Source organism: Microcaecilia unicolor, chromosome 1 (genome assembly GCF_901765095.1).
Source record: "Microcaecilia unicolor chromosome 1, aMicUni1.1, whole genome shotgun sequence".
NCBI lineage: Eukaryota > Metazoa > Chordata > Amphibia > Gymnophiona > Siphonopidae > Microcaecilia > Microcaecilia unicolor.
In genome coordinates, this window is record NC_044031.1 from 670,326,627 (window position 1) to 670,345,989 (window position 19,363).

Here is a 19,363-nt window from a genome sequence, read left to right on the forward strand (position 1 = left end):
CCCAGGCCCCCGTGGCCCCACGTTGCTATGCCACTGATCCTGAGTGGTGTAGAATGAGTAGAAGTAAATCGATTTTTCACTCGTTCCAAAAGTACAAAGACTAGGGAACACTCGAAGTTACATGAAAATACTTTTAAAACAATTGGGAGAAAATATTTTTTCACTAAACGAATAGATAAGCTCTGGAGCTCTTTGCCAGAGGATGTGGTAACAGCGGTTAGCGTATCTAGATTTAAAAAAGGTTTGGACAAATTCCTGGAGGAAAAGTCCTTAGTCTGCTATTGCGACAGACTTGGGAAGCAACTGCTTGCCCTGGGATTTGTAGTATGGAGTTTTACCACTATTTGGGTTTCTGCCAGGTACTTGTGACCTGGCTTGGCCACTGTTTGAAAAACAGGATACTGGGCTAGATGGACAATTGGTCTGACCCAGTAGGGCTTATGTTCTTGTGTAATCCTACACAGAATCAATACTAACAGAATACCCGACGTTTTTCAAACACAGGTAGACCCTCAAGTATAGAATAAGTAACCACAAACTAAAAATAGAAATATGTAGACAAAAATTAAACTGAACCCCTAAGAAGCTACATTCTGCATATGGTGCAAGACCAGAAAAATAGGACCAGTGACGTATGTCCCTCTTTACTATGCAAATATAAAAAGAGCAGATGTAAATTTCAAAAACTGACCTAGTCCAATTGCTTCATTATCAATTAACAAAATGAAAACAGAAAATAAGATAATACCTTTTTTTATTTCGACTAACATTACCGTTTTTAACTAGTTTTCAGTAGAGGAGTGTGGTAGCCATGTTAGTCCACTCTTAAGGTTATCAATAGAAATCAAACAAAATAAAACATGGAAAAGAAAATAAGATGATACCTTTTTATTGGACATAACTTAATACATTTCTTGATTAGCTTTCGAAGGTTGCCCTTCTTCGTCAGATCGGAAATAAGCAAATGTGCTAGCTGACTGTGTATATAAGTGAAAACATTCAAGCATTACTATGACAGTCTGACAGGGTGGGAGGATGGGGGTGGGTCGGAGGTATGCATGGGGACATCAAAGCATATCATTGGTATTCTAACAGGATGGGTGTGGATAGGTGAGAGGTGGGGTGATCAACAGAGACATACAGCTTTATGGTTTATAATGGGTTAGGAACCCCAGATCCTTGTTAAGTCCTTTCTGTTGGTTGTTAAAATATTCAATCATTCTGACTTCAAAGGTCTTACGTTCTTGTATGGTTTTAAAGTTACCTTTCAGTATTCTCACTGTGAAATCACTGGTACAGTGTCCTGGTTCTGTGAAGTGCTGTCCCACCGGGGTGGGGGCCCTACTGGCTGTATTGTTCATGTGATGTCTATGTAAATTGAATCATCACATGAACAATACAGCCAGTAGGGCCCCCACCCCGGTGGGACAGCACTTCACAGAACCAGGACACTGTACCAGTGATTTCACAGTGAGAATACTGAAAGGTAACTTTAAAACCATACAAGAACGTAAGACCTTGGAATTCAGAATGATTGAATATTTTAACACCCAACAGAAAGGACTTAACAAGGATCTGGGGGTCCTAACCTATTATAAACCATAAAGCTGTATGTCTCTGTTGATCACCCCACCCCTCACCTATCCACACGCATCCTGTTAGAATATCAATGATATGCTTTGATGTCCCCATGCATACCTCCGACCCACCCCCATCCTCCCACCCTATCAGACTGTCATAGTAATGCTTGAATGTTTTCACTTATATACACTGTCAGCTAGCACATTTGCTTATTTCCGATCTGAGGAAGAAGGGCAACCTTCGAAAGCTAATCAAGAAATGTATTAAGTTATGTCCAATAAAAAAGGTATCATCATATTTTCTTTTCCATGTTTTATTTTGTTTGATTTCTATTGATAACTAGTTTTCAGAAGCCAAAACATCTTTCCTTAATTTAGGACAAGCATACTTTTAACAGCAGTATAGTGTCCAGATCTGAAAGAGGAGGTTTTGGCCTCCAAAAGTTAGTCAAAAAATGTATTTAGTCCAATAAAAAGGTGTCACCTTATTTTCCTTTTTGTCTTTTATTTACATTTATTAACTTTTTAAGTGGACTAACACAGCCACCACATTACTTCATCCTAAATTAAAAGTAAAATTCTTTTTTTTTTTTTTACCTTTGCAGTCTGGCCATTTCATTTTTTTTAAATTGTCTCTGATTACTGCTTTCGTGTCATCTTTTAACTCTTTCCAAGGGTCTTCTTTTTCCTCTTCTGTCTTCTTCACCTTCTCCACTACATCCAACTCCAGCACTGATCTGTTCCTTTCAGCTTTCTTCCATTTCTTTTCTCTGCTTGTCCATTCTGATTTCATTCATTTTATCCAGACTTTAATCTCTCTCTTTTTACTTTGTCTACCTACAGCTTTCAATTTCTTTCCCCTGCTCTGGCCCTCCCCTTTTCCTTCCTCTTACTCCCCAGTCTTTCAGCAACTCTTTCCTCTCTGCCCCTTCCATCCAGCATCTTCTCTGTCTCTCCCTCCACCTACAACCATCCAGCATCTCCTCTCTTGTCTCTCCCCCTTCCAACCAGCAAATCCTCTCCTGTCTTTCTCTCTCTCCTCCCTGCTAGCCAGCATTCCTCTTTTACTTTGTGTCTTTCTCACTCTCCCCCCACCCCCAGCCAGCGTTTCCTCTCTGTCCCCTCTTCCCATCCAGTATCTCCATTGGACCTCACCTGGTCCATGCTAATAAATATCCCTTCCATTGCACCTCACCAGGTCCGCGCTAACAGTCAAGGCAGAGACGCGGGACCATGGCTCTCTCCTGCCGCTACTTCTTCCTGTGCCGGCCCGGAAGTTTACCTCAGAGGAGGCGAGAACAGCACCTGAAGCAGTAGCGGCAAGCAAAGAGCCGCAGTCCTGTGCCTCTGCCTTGCTTGTTCATTAGTGCAGACCCAGCAAAGTGGAATGGGAGGGATATTGTGCTGCATGGTGGGTGGACAAAAGGGGAGAGAGAGAGAAACGGGATAACACAGAATGGGAGAGGCAGTGGGTCCGGGAAAGGTTGTGGTTGGGGCTGGAGAGGCTTAGCCTCCCCAAGTCTCTTATACGAGGCACCTATGAGGAGCAACAACACATAACAGTAATTATTGGATCCTTTTTTTCACACTTTTCATTGTAGAATATGTATGAGGCAGGCAGCAGGTCTGTCTCGAGGGCAAGAGCTGCAAAAGTCAACAAGAAGTGAGACTCAGAGCTGAAAGACTGAGAAGCAGGTTCACAGAATATATGGGGAGAAAAACATTCCCTGCTGAAACTGCTCTGGATTACATTTGTTGTTTTGTAAGCAGTGTGAACAAAGTTAGCTGTGACCCTTGATAATACAACGTGAGGAAAGCATGCAGAGCATAGTTGATGGAATTCTTTCCAACTCCTCTGCGTGTGTGCATGTGTGTGTGTGTGTGCAAGTGTGTGCATGCAGACTTGCACATCTCTAGTCATTGTTACCTTTGTATGTCTCTGTTGTTTTTGTGTTCTGTACATGTGGTGTCTGTGTGTATCTTTGTTTTTGTGTGCGCATGTTTGTGTATGTCTGTATATATGCATTTGTATGTGTGCATGTAAACTTACATGGTTTGTATATCTGTGTTGGTTTATATGTGTCTGTGACATTAGAGGAAAAGGCAGTTTAAAAGATGCAATTCCTTAATCAGTGTGTTGCTGTTGGAACAGATTCACCCTTTGAAATGTACTGGGGCATTGGGGAGAGGGAGGTAGTGGCTTAATTTGTCTTCTGTCCCCCACTAAATTCAGAAACTCCACTTCTACAGCACGAAAACTCACCTTAGCTCACCACCTCCTTTCTTGTAACTTGAAGTGACTTCCAGTGCTTGCCCCCCCCCTCCCCAAACCCCACTACCTTCCACTGGCTGGACCCCAACCCACAGTCTAATTGGATGCAGGCAGGGAGTCTCATACAGAGGATGGGGGGGGGGGGGGGGGGAGAGGTTTGCTAAAATACAAATAGAGATTTTAATCTCAGAATAATGTACAAACGTGTTAACCATCCTTCTAGCTCATTAACATTAATGCAGAATTCTGTTGGATCTTGAATAAAGCCAGACAGTTGGCAATCCTAAACTCATGTGTCCTGAGCACATCTCACAGGGCCCCCTTAAACATTTGGACCCAAAGTATGGCCTTCCCCATGGTAGCAGATATAGTTGGCGGTACACATAGCAACCAATAATGAACCTATATGATTCAGACAGTAGTTTTCATGGTATAATTAGCAGAGAAAATGAAATATAGATCAGGAAGACTAAAACGCATCCCATCGGGGATAGAGTATGTTTGCATTCCCTGTGTGTGCTATGTGCTTTGTCTGGTGAGTACCTATGAGTGATGCAGCAGTTGCAGGGAGGTGGTTTTTGGGGCTGGGGGCAGTTTGTGGGGGTTGGGGCAATGGGGCACTCTGTAGGGGAATTTAGGTTTTGGGAATGGGAGCAGTTGGAAAGTGAAATTTGCAGGATATAGGTTTGGCACTGGAGCAGTTAAGGAGTAGATTTTGGGCAAGGGGACAATTCAGAGGTTCGTGAAAGTAGCGAATAGGGAAGAGGCAGATTGACGTTAGCAATTATCTAACTGCTGTATTTCACTCTATAATTTTTTATGCTGGAAAACTTGGAACGGCTCTCCTATAGAAATGCATTGAATCATCTAGGGAGAAGGAGGCTTATTTTTCTGGAACTCCTAGTCCAATCTGGCCTGTTTTCAGTTTTGATCTCACTTCATCACTTTTTTCCTCATGCCACATTATATCCATTATTGTTAAATTTTCAGAGAGTTTATTTTATCCCCAAACAGACGTTATTGTTAAATTTTCAGAGTTTATTTTACCCCCCAGACATTCTCGGCCACTGTTGTAGAATTCTTTCCAACTTCTGTTAGGTTGGAAAGAATAATAAAGAGGACAAAATATCACTGGGTAGGGGGAAAGGTGCTTGGTACACTGCCACCAGCAAAGTTTCTTCTTTTAGTTCTACAGAGGAAATGTCAGTGTCTTGTGGAAAATGTTGCAGCTGGTATAACATCCTGGTAGAGACAGAGAAGTCAAGATGGCTGTGAACTTTTTATTCTGAGGTTCAGAAACAACTTAAACTTCCACCTCCCAGTGGCAAAGTAAAACTGCCCAGCAGAAATAAACCCAGTCTTCTGCAATGAGTTATAGTTCCTAACAGAAAACACATAAGGAAAACTATCATCCTAAAGCAGTGGTTTCTCAACCTTTTTTTTTTTTTTTCTATTGGGACAACCTGATGGATGATGCGTGCACAACCCTCACAGACTTTTGGTCTGACACAGTATAGCAGTTCTTATGAATTAAATGAAAAAATGCTGTGCATTCACAAAAACCCTACAATAGGTGAAGATCAGAAGTAGGACCTTTCTCTATAAAACTCACCACACACAACATATTCTGATTCTCATGTCACCTGAGCAATACATTTCTCCACTGTGAGGCACATTGTGAAATAATACAAAACCTGAAGAAAATCCTAATCGAACATACATGTAGCAAACCTGCCATAAAATAGTAGCACTAATTCCTGTGTTTCAAAGAGCACGTTTCCTAATGCTAACATATTCCAGTTCATAAATTCAAACTAAAAAAACACCTTTTTCTACTTTTGAGTATTTTATTTTTCTAATCATGTTGGTCCCAGTTTTTCTTCTGCTTTCCTGTCTGTCTTCTGCTAACTCTTTCCAGTGGCTGCTGTCCATTTGTGTTTTCTCCATTCCATCACATCTGTCTCTGACAAATCTTATCTTTCAGTTTTAGCTCTTTCCTCCCTTTCTGTCAGTTCAGATTTCATTCTCTCTCTCTAGTCTTTCATCTTCTTTTTACTTTTCACCTACCTATCAACTTTGCATCTCCTCCTCCTTACTCCCTATCTCTTCCATTTCCACTGTCTCATCCCTTCCCCAGTCTCCTTCTCCCTTCTTTCTTTCTTTTACCCACTCCTTGTTACGATACTTCTATTACATCTTCCTCTCATTCATGTCCTTGACAGCTCTCCATGGCCTCTCCCACATAGTTCCATCATGTTCAGTATTTGTCCTCCCTTTCCCTACAGCCACCCTTGTAACTTAGCATTTCAGCCCCCCCCCACCACCCTTGTAGCCCAACAACTTCCCTCACTCCTCCAAAATGTAGCCTCTCCCTGACCCTCTCACCTTACCTTGCCAACAGTATAGGTTGTACCCTCTTCCCCCCCTCCCCCCAACAGTGCATTATCCCCTCTTTTCCACTTCATGTCCAGAATCCCCCCTGTCTCTTTACTTTTGTTTTCATTTTCTCCCTCCTCCCTATCCAGTATCTCTTCCTCATTCCCCTACCCATCATCTCTTCCTTTGTTCTCTTTTCTGTCAGTCCAAAGCTGCCCTTTTCTTCACGATTGCTTCCACCAACCCTCAGCATCTGTCGGTCCCACTCCTGATGCAGACTTCATGTGTCAGAATGAACGGGACTGGCAGATGCCAAGAGCCTGGGTATACTCTCGACATCTTTCGGTCCCATATGAAGTAAAGTTGCCACCAAAGTAACTCTAGTATTAATCTCTTCATTAGTTAAACTTTAGAGATATTTGGTAAATCACCAGAGGACAATTGCAAAACGTTAATAAAACAAGCTTTCAGCATCTCAGCAGCAGAAATCAACTTGTTAAAAAGGATTGAGCTGCTGGAATAGGCTAGAAAAAAAGTGCATCAATATAGTAGACTTTACCCTCAATTCTGTTTGCCACAAATACTTCTTGATTGGCAGTATCAGTAACTATATACTTTAATCTGTTTATAGCTTTAGGAAAACGGAATAAATATATACACAGTTAGTTGCAGTTACAGTTTATAAATTTTGATATAAATAAATATTCCACCTGGCCTTATCAGATCAATATACAATGCAAAGAGAGGGGTTTTGACTCCAAAGTATAGTAAGAATTACAAGTACTTACCATGAGGTGCTGTTGCTGTTCCTGGGAGATTTCAATCTGCGGGATGTAAAGTTCCGTCTGCGGAATTGGAAAGAAGTAGAGAGATCGTGGATGCTTTTCAAAGTGCTCTGCTCAGACAAATGGTGACGGAACCCACGAGGGAGGGAGCGACGCTGGATCTGGTGCTCACATCTGGGGATAGTGTGTCAAATGTCCAAGTGGGTGCCCACCTGGGCGGCAGTGACCATCAAACGATTTGGTTTGATATGACGGCTGAAGTGGAGGGTGGCCACTCAAAAATCAAAGTCCTGGATTTCAAGTATGCTGACTTTAGTAAAATGGGGGAATACCTGAGGAAGGAGCTGATGGGATGGGAGGAACGAGAAGTGGAAGGACAGTGGTCCAAGCTGAAAGAAGCTATAAATAGGGCCACAAACCTTTATGTAAAGAGAGTAAATAAAAGCAAGAGAAAAAGGAAACCGATATGGTTCTCCAAACAAGTGGCTGAGAAAATAAATGCTAAAGAGTTGGCGTTCCTGAAATATAGAAAGACTCAAGAAGACGAACATGGGGAGGAATACTGGATGAAACTGAAAGAAGCCAAGAGAGAGATACGTCTGGCGAAAGCGCGAGCGGAAGAACAAATGGCTAGAAATGTAAGGAGGGGTGACAAAAATTTCTTCAGGGATATTAGTGAAAGGAGGAAGACTAAAAGGGAATTGTGAGACTAAAAGATGCTGAGAACCACTATATAGATAATGATTAAGAAAAAGCAAATTTGCTAAATAGATACTTTTGTTCTGTTTTCACAGAAGAAAATCCTGGAGCAGGACCGCAATTGACTGGCAAAAGTACATGTGAGAATGGAGTGGATATAGCACCGTTTACGGAAGAGAGTGTGTATGAACAACTTAAAAATCTAAAGGTGGACAAAGCAGTGGGACCGGATGGGATCCACCCCAGGATATTGAGGGAGCTCAGAGAGGTTCTGGTGGGTCCTCTTAAAGATTTGTTTAATAAATCCTTGGAGACGGGAGAGGTTCCGTGGGGTTGGAGAACAGCAGAGGTGGTCCATCTTCACAAAAGTGGTGATAGGGAAGAAGCTGGAAACTACAGGCCGGTAAGCCTCACTTCAATTATTGGAAAAGTAATGGAAGCCATGCTGAAGGAAAGGATAGTGAATTTCCTGGAAGCAAATAAGTTGCAAGATCCGAGACAGCATAGTTTTACCAAAGGGAAATCGTGCCAAACGAATCTCATTGAATTCTTTAACTGGGTGACTGGAGAATTAAATCAAGGACGTGCTATGGACGTAATCTACTTAGATTTCAGCAAAGCTTTTGACACGGTTCCCCACAGGAGGCTCTTGAATAAACTAAACGGGCTGAAGATAGGACACGAAGTGGTGAACTGGGTTAGGAACTGGTTGACAGGCAGACGCCAGAGGGTGGTGGTAAATGGAGTTCGCTCGGAGGAGGGAAAAGTGAGTAGTGGAGTGCCTCAGGGATCAGTGCTGGGGCCGATTCTATTCAATATATTTGTTAGTGACATTGCCAAAGGCTTACAAGGTAAAGTTTGCATTTTTGCGGATGACACCAAGATTTGCAACAGAGTGGACACCCCAGAGGGAGTGGAAAGCATGAAAAAAGATCTGCGGAAGTTAGACGAATGGTCTAACGTTTGGCAATTAAAATTCAATGCGAAGAAATGCAAAGTGATGCACTTAGGGAGTAGAAATCTACGTATGTGTTAGGCGGTGAGAGTCTGATAGGTACGGACGGGGAGAGGGATCTTGGGGTGATAGTATCTGAGGACCTGAAGGCGACGAAACAGTGTGACAAGGCGGTGGCCGTAGCTAGAAGATTGCTAGGCTGTATAGAGAGAGGTGTGACCAGCAGGAGAAAAGAGGTTTTAATACCCCTGTTTAAGACGATGGTGAGGCCCCACCTGGAGTATTGTGTTCAATTTTGGAGGCCGTATCTTGCGAAGGATGTTTAAAAAAATGGAAACGGTGCAAAGAAAAGCTACGAGAATGGTATGGGATTTGCGTTGCAAGACGTATGAGGAGAGACTTGTTGACCTGAACATGTATACCCTGAAGGAAAGGAGAAACAGGGGTGATATGATACAGACGTTCAAATATTTGAAAGGTATTAATCCGCAAACGAACCTTTTCCGGAGATGGGAAGGAGGTAGAACTAGAGGACATGAATAAGATTGAAGGGGGGCAGACTCAAGAAAATGTCAGGAAGTATTTTTTCACGGAGAGAGTGGTGGGTGCTTGGAATGCCCTCCCGCGGGAGGTGGTGGAGAGGAAAACGGTAACGGAATTCAAACATGCGTGGGATAAACATAAAGGAATCCTGCTTAGAAGGAAGGGATCCCCAGAAGCTTAGCCGGTGGTGGGAGGCAGGGCTGGTGGTTGGGAGGTGGGGATAGTGCTGGACAGACTTATACGGTCTGTGCCAGAGCCGGTGGTGGGAGGCGGGGCTGGTGGTTGGGAGGCGGGGATAGTGCTGGGCAGACTTATACGGTCTGTGCCCTGAAAAAGACAGGTACAAGTCAAGGTAAGGTATACACAAAAAATGGCACATGTGAGTTTATCTTGTTGGGCAGACTGGATGGACCGTGCAGGTCTTTTTCTGCCGTCATCTACTATGTTACTAATGAGGCATATTTTCAAAGCACTTAGCCTTCCAAAGTTCCATAGAAACCTATGGAACTTTGGAAGGCTAAGTGCTTTGAAAATATGCCTCTTTGTTACTATGTATGACATCCTTATGTTATTTAAACCAGCCTTATGCAATGAAAAGGGTGTAAATTAAAGAATTCAGTGTTCCTTAAGAAAAAAACATACAAAGTCAGAAACTGGAATACTAATAATTGGTGTGTGAAATAGTAAGTAAACCCCTAGTTTCCTTAGCATAACTAATTAAAATGTATGTGCTGCAAGTATCGATAAATTGTTGGGTCACAGAATGTATATGAATTTCTTTGGCTTCTGGCATGATGTGTTTCCACTAATTTTTATGATGAGACCAACCTCAAAACCTCTTCAACCTTTACATAGGAGAGAATGCCCAAAATCAGTCATACAGATTTAGGGTCCTGTTTACTAAGGTGCACTAGCGTTTTTAGTGTGCGCTAAAAATTAGAGCGTGCTAACCGTGTAGACGCCCATAGGAATATTATGGGTGTCTACACAGCATGTGCTCATACACCTCTAGCACTGCTTAGTAAACAGGGCCCTTATTCTGAAAGGTGGTTTACTTGTATCCTATTTTATTTTAAGCACCTGTTTGTAATAGCCAAATAAACATAGACGCAGAACCTGCAAAAGAGTCATTGGTGCTCATCTGAAAAAGGTTACAAGACAATTTCTGAACATTTGGGAAACCTTCCAGCCATACTCTAGCTAGGAGGAAACTGATGCTCTCTGAAAAGAACATTGCTATGTTTAATTTATTATTACATTTGTTTGACTGCCCTTTTAATCAGTCTATCAAGGTGGTTTACTTTCTTTGCATTATCGGTATCTTTCAGGTGCTTGAATATTCTTAATGTCTTTCCTGACTCGCCTCTTTGCTAAGGTATACATATTTAGATGCTTAAGTCTCGCAGCGTTTCTGATGCAGATCTGACATATGTGTACTCCTTGAATATACTGAATGCATTGTAAGATTTTGCGTAGCACATTTTTTTATTTCTCTCTCTATAGATTCATTGTCTGACGGCTCCAGAAATCAGCTCCGTATGGAACAGCAGCAGAGAACCTGAAAATCAGTACACACAGGAAATGTGAGAACTGCAGTCAATTTACTATATCCATTAGATTGTTTTCTATTTCATAGTGATGCCATCCCAAACCCTGGGGAGATGTACAGTATCAGTTAAAACAAAAATACAAAATAAGTAACAAATTAACAATCATAAAATAACATATAAAACATGTATAAAATATCTATGAACAGCATTACAGTAACCTCAGAGTTGTATAGTTTGAAAAGAGCGTTATGTCCAAATTAGAAATGACTTTATTTTCTGCTGTTAAAGCATCATTTGCTGTAGAATGTGACAGGTGGTACTTGAGCCTTAGTCTGAATAATTCATTGTTGGTACAGTTGCCATCCCATGACTTTTCTGTGGTGTGTGAGTGAGACAAGCAAAAGAAAACAGAAGAATGGGTGGTCCAGGTTAACAGGATCTGCTGGTATCAGATTTTAGATGTACCTGTAAGGAGAATACTCCTGAGGCAAGCCGATAGGCAAAACATGGCCCATGTCAAGTCAATTGAAGATTCTGAATTAAGGACAATTGTGTGCCTTGGTGTATTTTTTCTCTTTTGGTCACCTCTGCTGTTTCTTTGTCATGTTAGGTGAGACAGCATGAATGATTTTGTGAATGGTGTAAACCAGACAATATGTAACTGTTTTTGAGAAAAGGTGACTAAAGTAGTGGATCCAAAATATTAAGAATAGCTGAATTTCTTTTCTCTCTCATCTCATGGAGCCATAAGCAGTCTGAAAAAGTTACATGTTTGAGCTTCTTAAACATTTTTTTTTATGCTTCCACATAAAAGAATGAGGTTTGGACTGTTGTATTTCAAATTGTTTGCTCTAACAGAATTTATTAAAATTTCATTTTTTTGTTTCCGGGGACTTTAGTCACTTTTTCCCCAGAGATGGTCTCACATGTCAAGCCAAATACTAGAAATTCCTATAATTTGTCTGCAAAATAGAAGAAGAAGCTGATAAGGCAGAAGGTCTATTACTTTCTTCCTTCCCCCAAACAAAAAGGGAGGAGCAATTCCCACTCATACCTGCTTGCTCCTTCTTATGGCTTAGAAATGAAAACTCAGGCTCATGGCTCTACATAGCAATACGAAAATAATCTGTATATAGTTTTTGGTACTAAAATAACTGGACAAACAAAATAAAAATAGTTTAAATGTACTGTAAGAACATTCATTTTTGATACAAGTTTAAAAACTTAGTTGTTTTTCAGGTATAAACATTTTTTGAACAGATAAATAAACTGACATACAATGAAAGATTATCCATGTCTTCAGTATTTTCCAACTAAAATGTCTCCCCATCCCCCAATCCATTTGTAGGTACATTCTGCAATATGAGCTACCACAAATCCAAACATATCAAATCTAGTACCAAAAGAAGACAGTACAAAGCCAAACAATGAAACTCCCTTCACCCCCACCCCCTCCCAACCAAAGTCCCCCTAGTAAAAAGATGGAAAACCATAAATCAACAATCACTTAGTTGTTCTTATTAATTTCCAACGATCATAAGATTGTATTGGTTCTTTTCCATGCTTAGGATGGCCGGTTGCAGGTGGCAGGGTTACTGCTGTAATTTTCCCCTTCTTGGTTATTCCTCTGTACATTTCCACTTTTAAGGTTATCAATAGAAATCAAACAAAATAAAGCATGGAAAAGAAAATAAGATGATACCTTTTTTTATTGGACATAACTTAATACATTTCTTGATTAGCTTTCGAAGGTTGCCCTTCTTCTCACTTTTAAGGTTGTAATCTTTCCCCTTGCTTTTGTGTCCAGTCTGTCTGGTGTTATCTAATGTTTTGTTTGTTTTCTATTTTGCCATTTTTGTGTCATGACTTTTCTTGTATATTGCCATGGTGATCTGTGAATGGCAGTATATCAAATGAATAAATATAAATAAATTTTTAAATAGATTGGTTACTTGTAATGCAGCCAGAAGAATAATTTTGGCACAACAATTAGAATTGTATGTGCCTTGTACAATGAATTAGCCAAGTATGCATGGACACTGCCTTTCAAAGTGCTGTGAAAATACAATCAGTGAGGGTGCTTTTTGCTTATACATTTTCAGAGTGGAGAGTGTGCAGCATTTTTATAAGACAAATATCTTTTAATATGCCAATCTTAAGGGCTGCTGCTTTCTCTCTAGGGCCAGAAGATATTGTCACTTGCCTATTTCAAAGTTCTCTGCACTGCTTTCAGGAAAGAAGACGAGAGAGATTTTCATTCTCATCATTTTGATCATTTGAACTGCCCTAAGGGTAGAAAGAAAAGTTGACGTGTTTTCAAAGATGCCCAAAGCGCACAGGAAACAACATATATCTCATTTCTTTCCATGCTCGATGAATTTAAAGCACCCATCTTGATTCCACTAAATATCATGCCTGTGTTTAGACCCCCAACCTTCCTCTTCAGCACTGAGTAACCCAGGCTATATAATGTTAATGCTTTGTGGTTTTTGGCAAATCAATTTACCTTCCTATGTCTTTCTTCATTCAACTGTACTTGGGTAATATTGTGCCGCCTCCTTATGGACATTTTAATATAATGTGCAAGAAAGAAAATTAGTTTGTGAATATGCGAGTGCAGATATTCCCATAAATATGATTGTAGTGTGTTCTAGGGTTTTCTGTGTATTATTTAATAACACACATAGATGGGCATTTTCAATATGACATCCAAATCCGATTTTGGCATTTTGCAAAAAACATCCAAAAAGCCATGGGTTATTTTCAAACCAGAAAAATGTCTTTTGTTTTGGTTCGAAAATAGCCCTATTTTAGACATTTTTATGCTTGGTGTTTCTTTCTTTAAGGTACATTTTCAAACAAAAAACTTCCAAGGGAAATATGCACAAAAATAAGCCATTGGGATGTCTGGGGGCCAGCAGTATTACTCGATTGGCTATACAGACATCCCAGCAGAGCAGTGGGACAGCCTAAGGGGCACTGCGGTGAACTTCACATATAATGTTTGAAGTACATATCACATCATAACCCCCTTATATTGTATGGTGAGCCCTCCAGGAAAAGCAAAAAATATACTGTACCCAGCTGTACACCACTATAATAGCCCTTATGACTGCAGGTGTCACATATATGTGGGTTTAGTAGGTATTTTGTGGGTTTTTGGGCTCTCACTTTCCTCCACAAATGGTACCAGTTAGAGTGGGATATGGGTCTAGTTCTCCTGTACAGTCCACAGCACCGACCACTAGGCTACTCCAGAGACCTGTTTGCTGCTTTTAGAGGAGTGGCCATTATATCTGCACCTGTCATAGATCCTGGTTTGTATTGTCACTTTCACCTCTTAGGGGAGTAGGAGGGGGGTCAGTGATCACTGGAGGATTAAGGGGGGGGGGAGGTCATGCCTTTATCCCTCAAGTGGTCATCGGGTCAGTTTGAGCACCTTTTTGGCACTTAGTCATTATTGAAACAGATCTAGCCAAAAAGTCCTATTTTTTGTGCCCTGGATGTTTTTACAGTGTTTTATTATCGCAGAAAAAGTCCAGATCTTAAGCTTGCTCAAAACATGCCCCCTTGAGGTTTAGACAAACTGCATAGAAAGTCTTAAAAATGAGTTTCAAAAATAGCGATTTGGATGTTTTTGCAAAAAAATGTCCATCTGACACTTTGTGCTAGTTTTTGGACATTTTTTGTTTCAAGAATGGGTGTCATAGTAAATGATGGCATAAAAAAGACTATTCAGCCCATGTAGTCTGTTCAGATATTCTGCATACAATTGTAAGGATACTTTCCCAGCTGCTAGTGTGGTATATTTGTTTATTCCAGAACTTGATACACTGCCTTTACTTAAAACAAGGTCAAAGCGATTTACATAAAACAATGTTTAAGAGTTAAGGAAAATCAGGAAAGAACCCATTCACACAGACCATACGGTAAGAAAATTATCACTCCAAGGGCAAATTGAAAGCAAGTTTAAAGAAATAGCTTTTCAGCAGCAACTTGAATTTAGACTGAGAAAGCTCAGATCTGATGTACGTTGGGAGGTTGTTCCAAAGATCCCCCTGTAAGGTTTCTGCTTAGCCAGGACAGTGTTCCATCCTTTTTGCTCTCCATTGTCTTGGCTAGCAGAACATTCAAATCCCCACTTAAGGATTAATTAAAGGAATGGTCTTCACTGCTTTTTAAGTTGGGGCCACTTGAGATTCAAAAGAGGTGAAGGAGAGCTGCTAAATATCTTCCCATGCAGGTCCACAACACTGCTAATCAAAGTGTTGCAATAACATCCAACACTTGCAGCCCTCTTTGAACTTTTCATGTGGGGTACAGTAGAAGTCCAAAAATCTGGACTGCTTGGGGATCGGGCCAGTCTGGATTTTTAGATTTTTCAGATTCTCAGGCAGGCCCCCAAGGTCTCCCTCCCTCCCTCCCGCCCGTTCCCTTCTGACCCATACCACCCTTCTGAAGGCAGGAAGTTGCATCAAAAGGAGCAGTATAGGTTAGAGGGGAAAGGCCGGAGGCAGCCAGTGAGTAAGGCTGCCACTGGTACTGCAAAGACTTCAGGACTTCAGGTTAGAGAGGGAGCAAGCAGGAAGGGCCTGGAATGGGGAGAAGGATGCCAGATTGTGTGGGAGGGAGGGGAAAGGCGTATCCACACATGGGGCCTTGGGGGCCTGGGAGAATGAGTGAAGGACCAGGAATGGAGGGAGAGCGTGCGGAGCCGGGAGAGAAGCTGAACCAGGTGAGAGGGGGAAGTCCAGATTCTCAGGTGGTTTTCTGGATTCTCGGGCACTCCGCAAGAAAATATGAAGGGTCTGGATCCACAGGTGGTTTTGATTTCCGGGCTTCTACTGTATCATCAAGGAGGTGGGAGTTTCCAAGTGCATTCTCTTCTATTGAGAAATGCCTTGTTCTTTAAGCATGCAGCTCATCCTCCCATCCACATTCCCCTTTCTGAACTAAGCTTGGATAAATAAGAGAGTAAAAATAAATAAATAAAATGGCCATAGAGGCCTTATCTTGAACACTGAAATAATTCATTTCCTGCATTTATAATGTGTTCTAGAAGTGGAAAATAGCTGTGATAAAATTGTGTGGGGTAAAACATGTAGTTATTCCCAAGGGTCTACTTTGGGTAGAGCAAGGTGGAGTTCGATGTATGTGCTTATGTCATAAAATATGTGTGCACACATGCATATATGCACCTACCTTGGAGCAAGTGTACATTTTGTGCAAGAACATTTGTACGTTATTAGGGATAATTCAATTACCACTTTATTGTTGGGTGAGAGTATCTTGAAATATTAAATGTGCCAATTAGGGATTCAAGATGGCTGCATGAATGGATGCACCTGCGGGAGTTCCTTTCCTCTCTCTATTTTCGGGTTGTTTCCTTTCTTGACCCCATATGGAGGAAAAGAGGAAAGGACTAGTTCGGCAAGTTCCTTCATCTACCGGAGCTGCTCCCTCAATGAAACAGACAACTTTGGAGCCGTTCCGCACTCCTGTTGGTGTCAGGATTGTTGCTTCTCCCTTGACAATGTTTGTGTTGGAGTCATCTTTTTGTGGCTGTGTGAGTGGGGTTTTGCCCGCAGGGGCTTTATTTGGTGCAGCCCAGAGGGGAGACTAGAAAGGCTGTGGACAGAGTTGATGAAGAGGTGAATTCTTCACTCTCCGGAAAGGAGGCTTAACCCCTTGCGTCCTCCTCCTTTCTGGATACCAACAGCCTGGAAGGTCTACAATCTTTGCAGCCAGCAGTGAGTACCTTAACCAGGTCTAGAGAACTTGGGAAGCTCTCTGAAGTGTCTGCACCACGGTTGAAAAAACTTGCTAAAGTCACTATGGACTCTCTGTGGGACGCTATATAGACTCTTAATGCTACCCTATCATCTGTGGTCAAAAGTTGTTGGTGAGCTGGCAAGCTCTAAAGATAAGGCTGAGGCCGAATCCTGTGAAATGAGTCACCAATCTTTGTTAGAAAAAAAAAGTTGGTGACTTGAATGATATTAACAATGTACTGATGAAGGATAATGCTTTTATGCATAGAAAGTTGGAGTACTTGGAAAATCAAAACTGTAAGAATCTTTGCGGGTTTTTTGAATTTTCCCAAGGCCCCTTTGATAACACCTGTGGATATGTTACAGAAATATATGCATGAGGTTTTGAAGTTATCAGCAGAATCTTTGCTTCCACCTCCAGTGGTGAAAGCTCAGTATTTGAATTTGGTATCCAGTTCTGATTCAGATTTGTTGCCAAAAAAGGAGCAGTCTGTGGTAAATCTTAAACTTTTTGTAGTCATCATTGGAGGTAGTAACTGAGAGAGCAACTCTTTTAGCAAATTTTGCTTTGGAAATGGAGTGGACATTGGTTTTGAAAGCTTATTTCCGAGTAATGGATGAGAAGATTTTGGGAGATAAAATAATGAGGCAGACCTTGTAAAAAAAAACAAAAAACGACTTTATTAGTAGATTAAAAGCTCCCAGATATTCAACATAAAATGCCCGACATGGCTGTGTTTTGCCAATATAAGAATGGCTACGTCAGGGGCAGTGGGTCACTGTAAATGAAAATATAGTAACATAGTAGATGATGGCAAAAAAAGACCTGCACGGTCCATCCAGTCTGCCCAACAAGATAACTCATATGTGCTACTTTTTGTGTATACCCTACTTTGATTTGTACCTGTGCTCTTCAGGGCACAGACCGTATAAGTCTGCCCAGCACTATCCCCGCCTCCCAACCACTGGCTCTGGCACAGACCGTATAAGTCTGCCCAGCTCTATCCTCGCCTCCCAACCACCGGCTCTGGCACAGACCGTACAAGTCTGCCCAAAAATCTGTAGACACTCAAAGCTTGTACAAATGACAGCTACATATATCCTTCACAATGAACAGAATAATACATAACACCTGATCACTTTTTGTGTGTGTGGTACCATCCTCTTTAAGGATTTAACGGGCACATTTAATTTTTATCATCAATTTCAATATTAGTATCACAATTGAGTAATTGTGTAATGAGTAAATGAAAATAAAATAATTCAGTATCTAAAAACAACATATAAAAGGCATGATGATAAATGAATAAACTAAAAACACAAAAGGAACATTCAGAGGAACCCCAAGCTAAGAAAGCTGTGAGTACCTAGGTAATAAAACAATGTGCAAATGTGAATAATACATATCTTTAAAAGCGTAATTTAAATAAATAAGCTTTAAGAACACCAGGGAAACTCTTAATAACAGCACCGTGTTAAAATGCTGAATGTCTAGGTTCTAAAATGATGTACAATAGTGAAACAGGCAACTTTCATCATCTGTGGTGTTTTTGTTTCTGTTTTAGAGCTTCCTATGTTTTAACAGCCACTCCAGCCTGTTTTTTTGTTGTTATTTGCTGTTTTTTTGTCAGCTGGGTAAGCCTCTCTGTTTGTTTTACTGTTTCACCATTGCACATTGTTTTAACACCTAGACAGTCAGTGTTTTAACATGGTGTATTATTCACGTTTGCACATTGTTTTATTACATAGGTACTCACAGCTTTCTTAGCTTGGGGTTCCTCTCTTGTGTTTTTAGTTTATTTATTGTCATGTCTTTTATATGTTGTTTTTAGATACTGAATGATTTTATTTTCATTTACAGTAATCCACTGCCCTTGACTCAGCCATTTTTATACTGGTGAAACATCGCCATGATGGGCATTTTATGTTGAATATCTGGGAGATTTTAATCTACTAATAAAGGCATTTAGCCTAGAATACAAGCATTGAGACTGAAATTACTGTTGAGATTTCCTCTTTCTTGTGTTATATTTTTTCAGAATAAATCTTATACATTTTTTGAACCCAGATAACTTGTAGACTTTATAGTGGCTATAGTAACTGTTCCACAATCCACTGCTTTGAGTAAATTTCTTTGTGTGTAATCGTTAATCTTTATAGTGTGGTCGAATATTAGATTTATTTCCCAATTGTAATGTGATATTGTTTTATATGGCATTTGTTACTGTCGTAATGATGTAATTGTGATACTAATATTGAAATTGATGATAAAAATTAAATGTGCCCGTTAAATCCTTAAAGAGGATGGTACCACACACACAAAAAGTGATCAGGTGTTATGTATTATTCTGTTCATTGTGAAGGATATATGTAGCTGTCATTTGTACAAGCTTTGAGTGTCTACAGATTTTGCTCCTTATCCATGGCAGCCAGGTTTCTCAGCTTTCTTCTTTGTCCCCTGCGCTCTGGGTAGAAAGGTCATGAAGTTTTCCTCACTTCACTAGAGGTCAGAGTGGTGGTTTATCTTGTATGCTTTTGTTAACTCTGTTCCTTGTCAGTTCTACCTCTCAAACGTGTTTTAATTTCTTTCAGCTTTGGTATCTTGCTACCACCTCAGTAAGGACTCCTCCCCCCCCCCCCCCCACTTTGAATGTATTTTTCTGTGAAAAAAATTGTACTCATTGCAGCTGCTAATTTTGTTAGTTTCTTTTATCATCTTCTCTTCTTCCTTCTAGTAGGTACATTTTGAGTGGCAAGATCCCCCCAAAAAGTATAAAACATTTTATGCTTCTTATCCCAGAAATATTTTCCCCGAGTCCAATTTAATAATGG

The 19,363-nt window shown here is 40.7% G+C and overlaps 1 protein-coding gene across 1 annotated transcript in view; it reads left to right on the plus strand.

Moving 5' to 3' along the window:
* Positions 1–19,363, plus strand: part of KTI12 (KTI12 chromatin associated homolog) — a 101,893-nt gene that overhangs the window by 75,757 nt on the left and 6,773 nt on the right. The window contains exon 5 of the mRNA XM_030187248.1: positions 10,714–10,793. Coding sequence (XP_030043108.1) covers positions 10,714–10,793 — 80 coding nt within the window. The remainder of the gene's footprint in view (positions 1–10,713; positions 10,794–19,363) is intronic.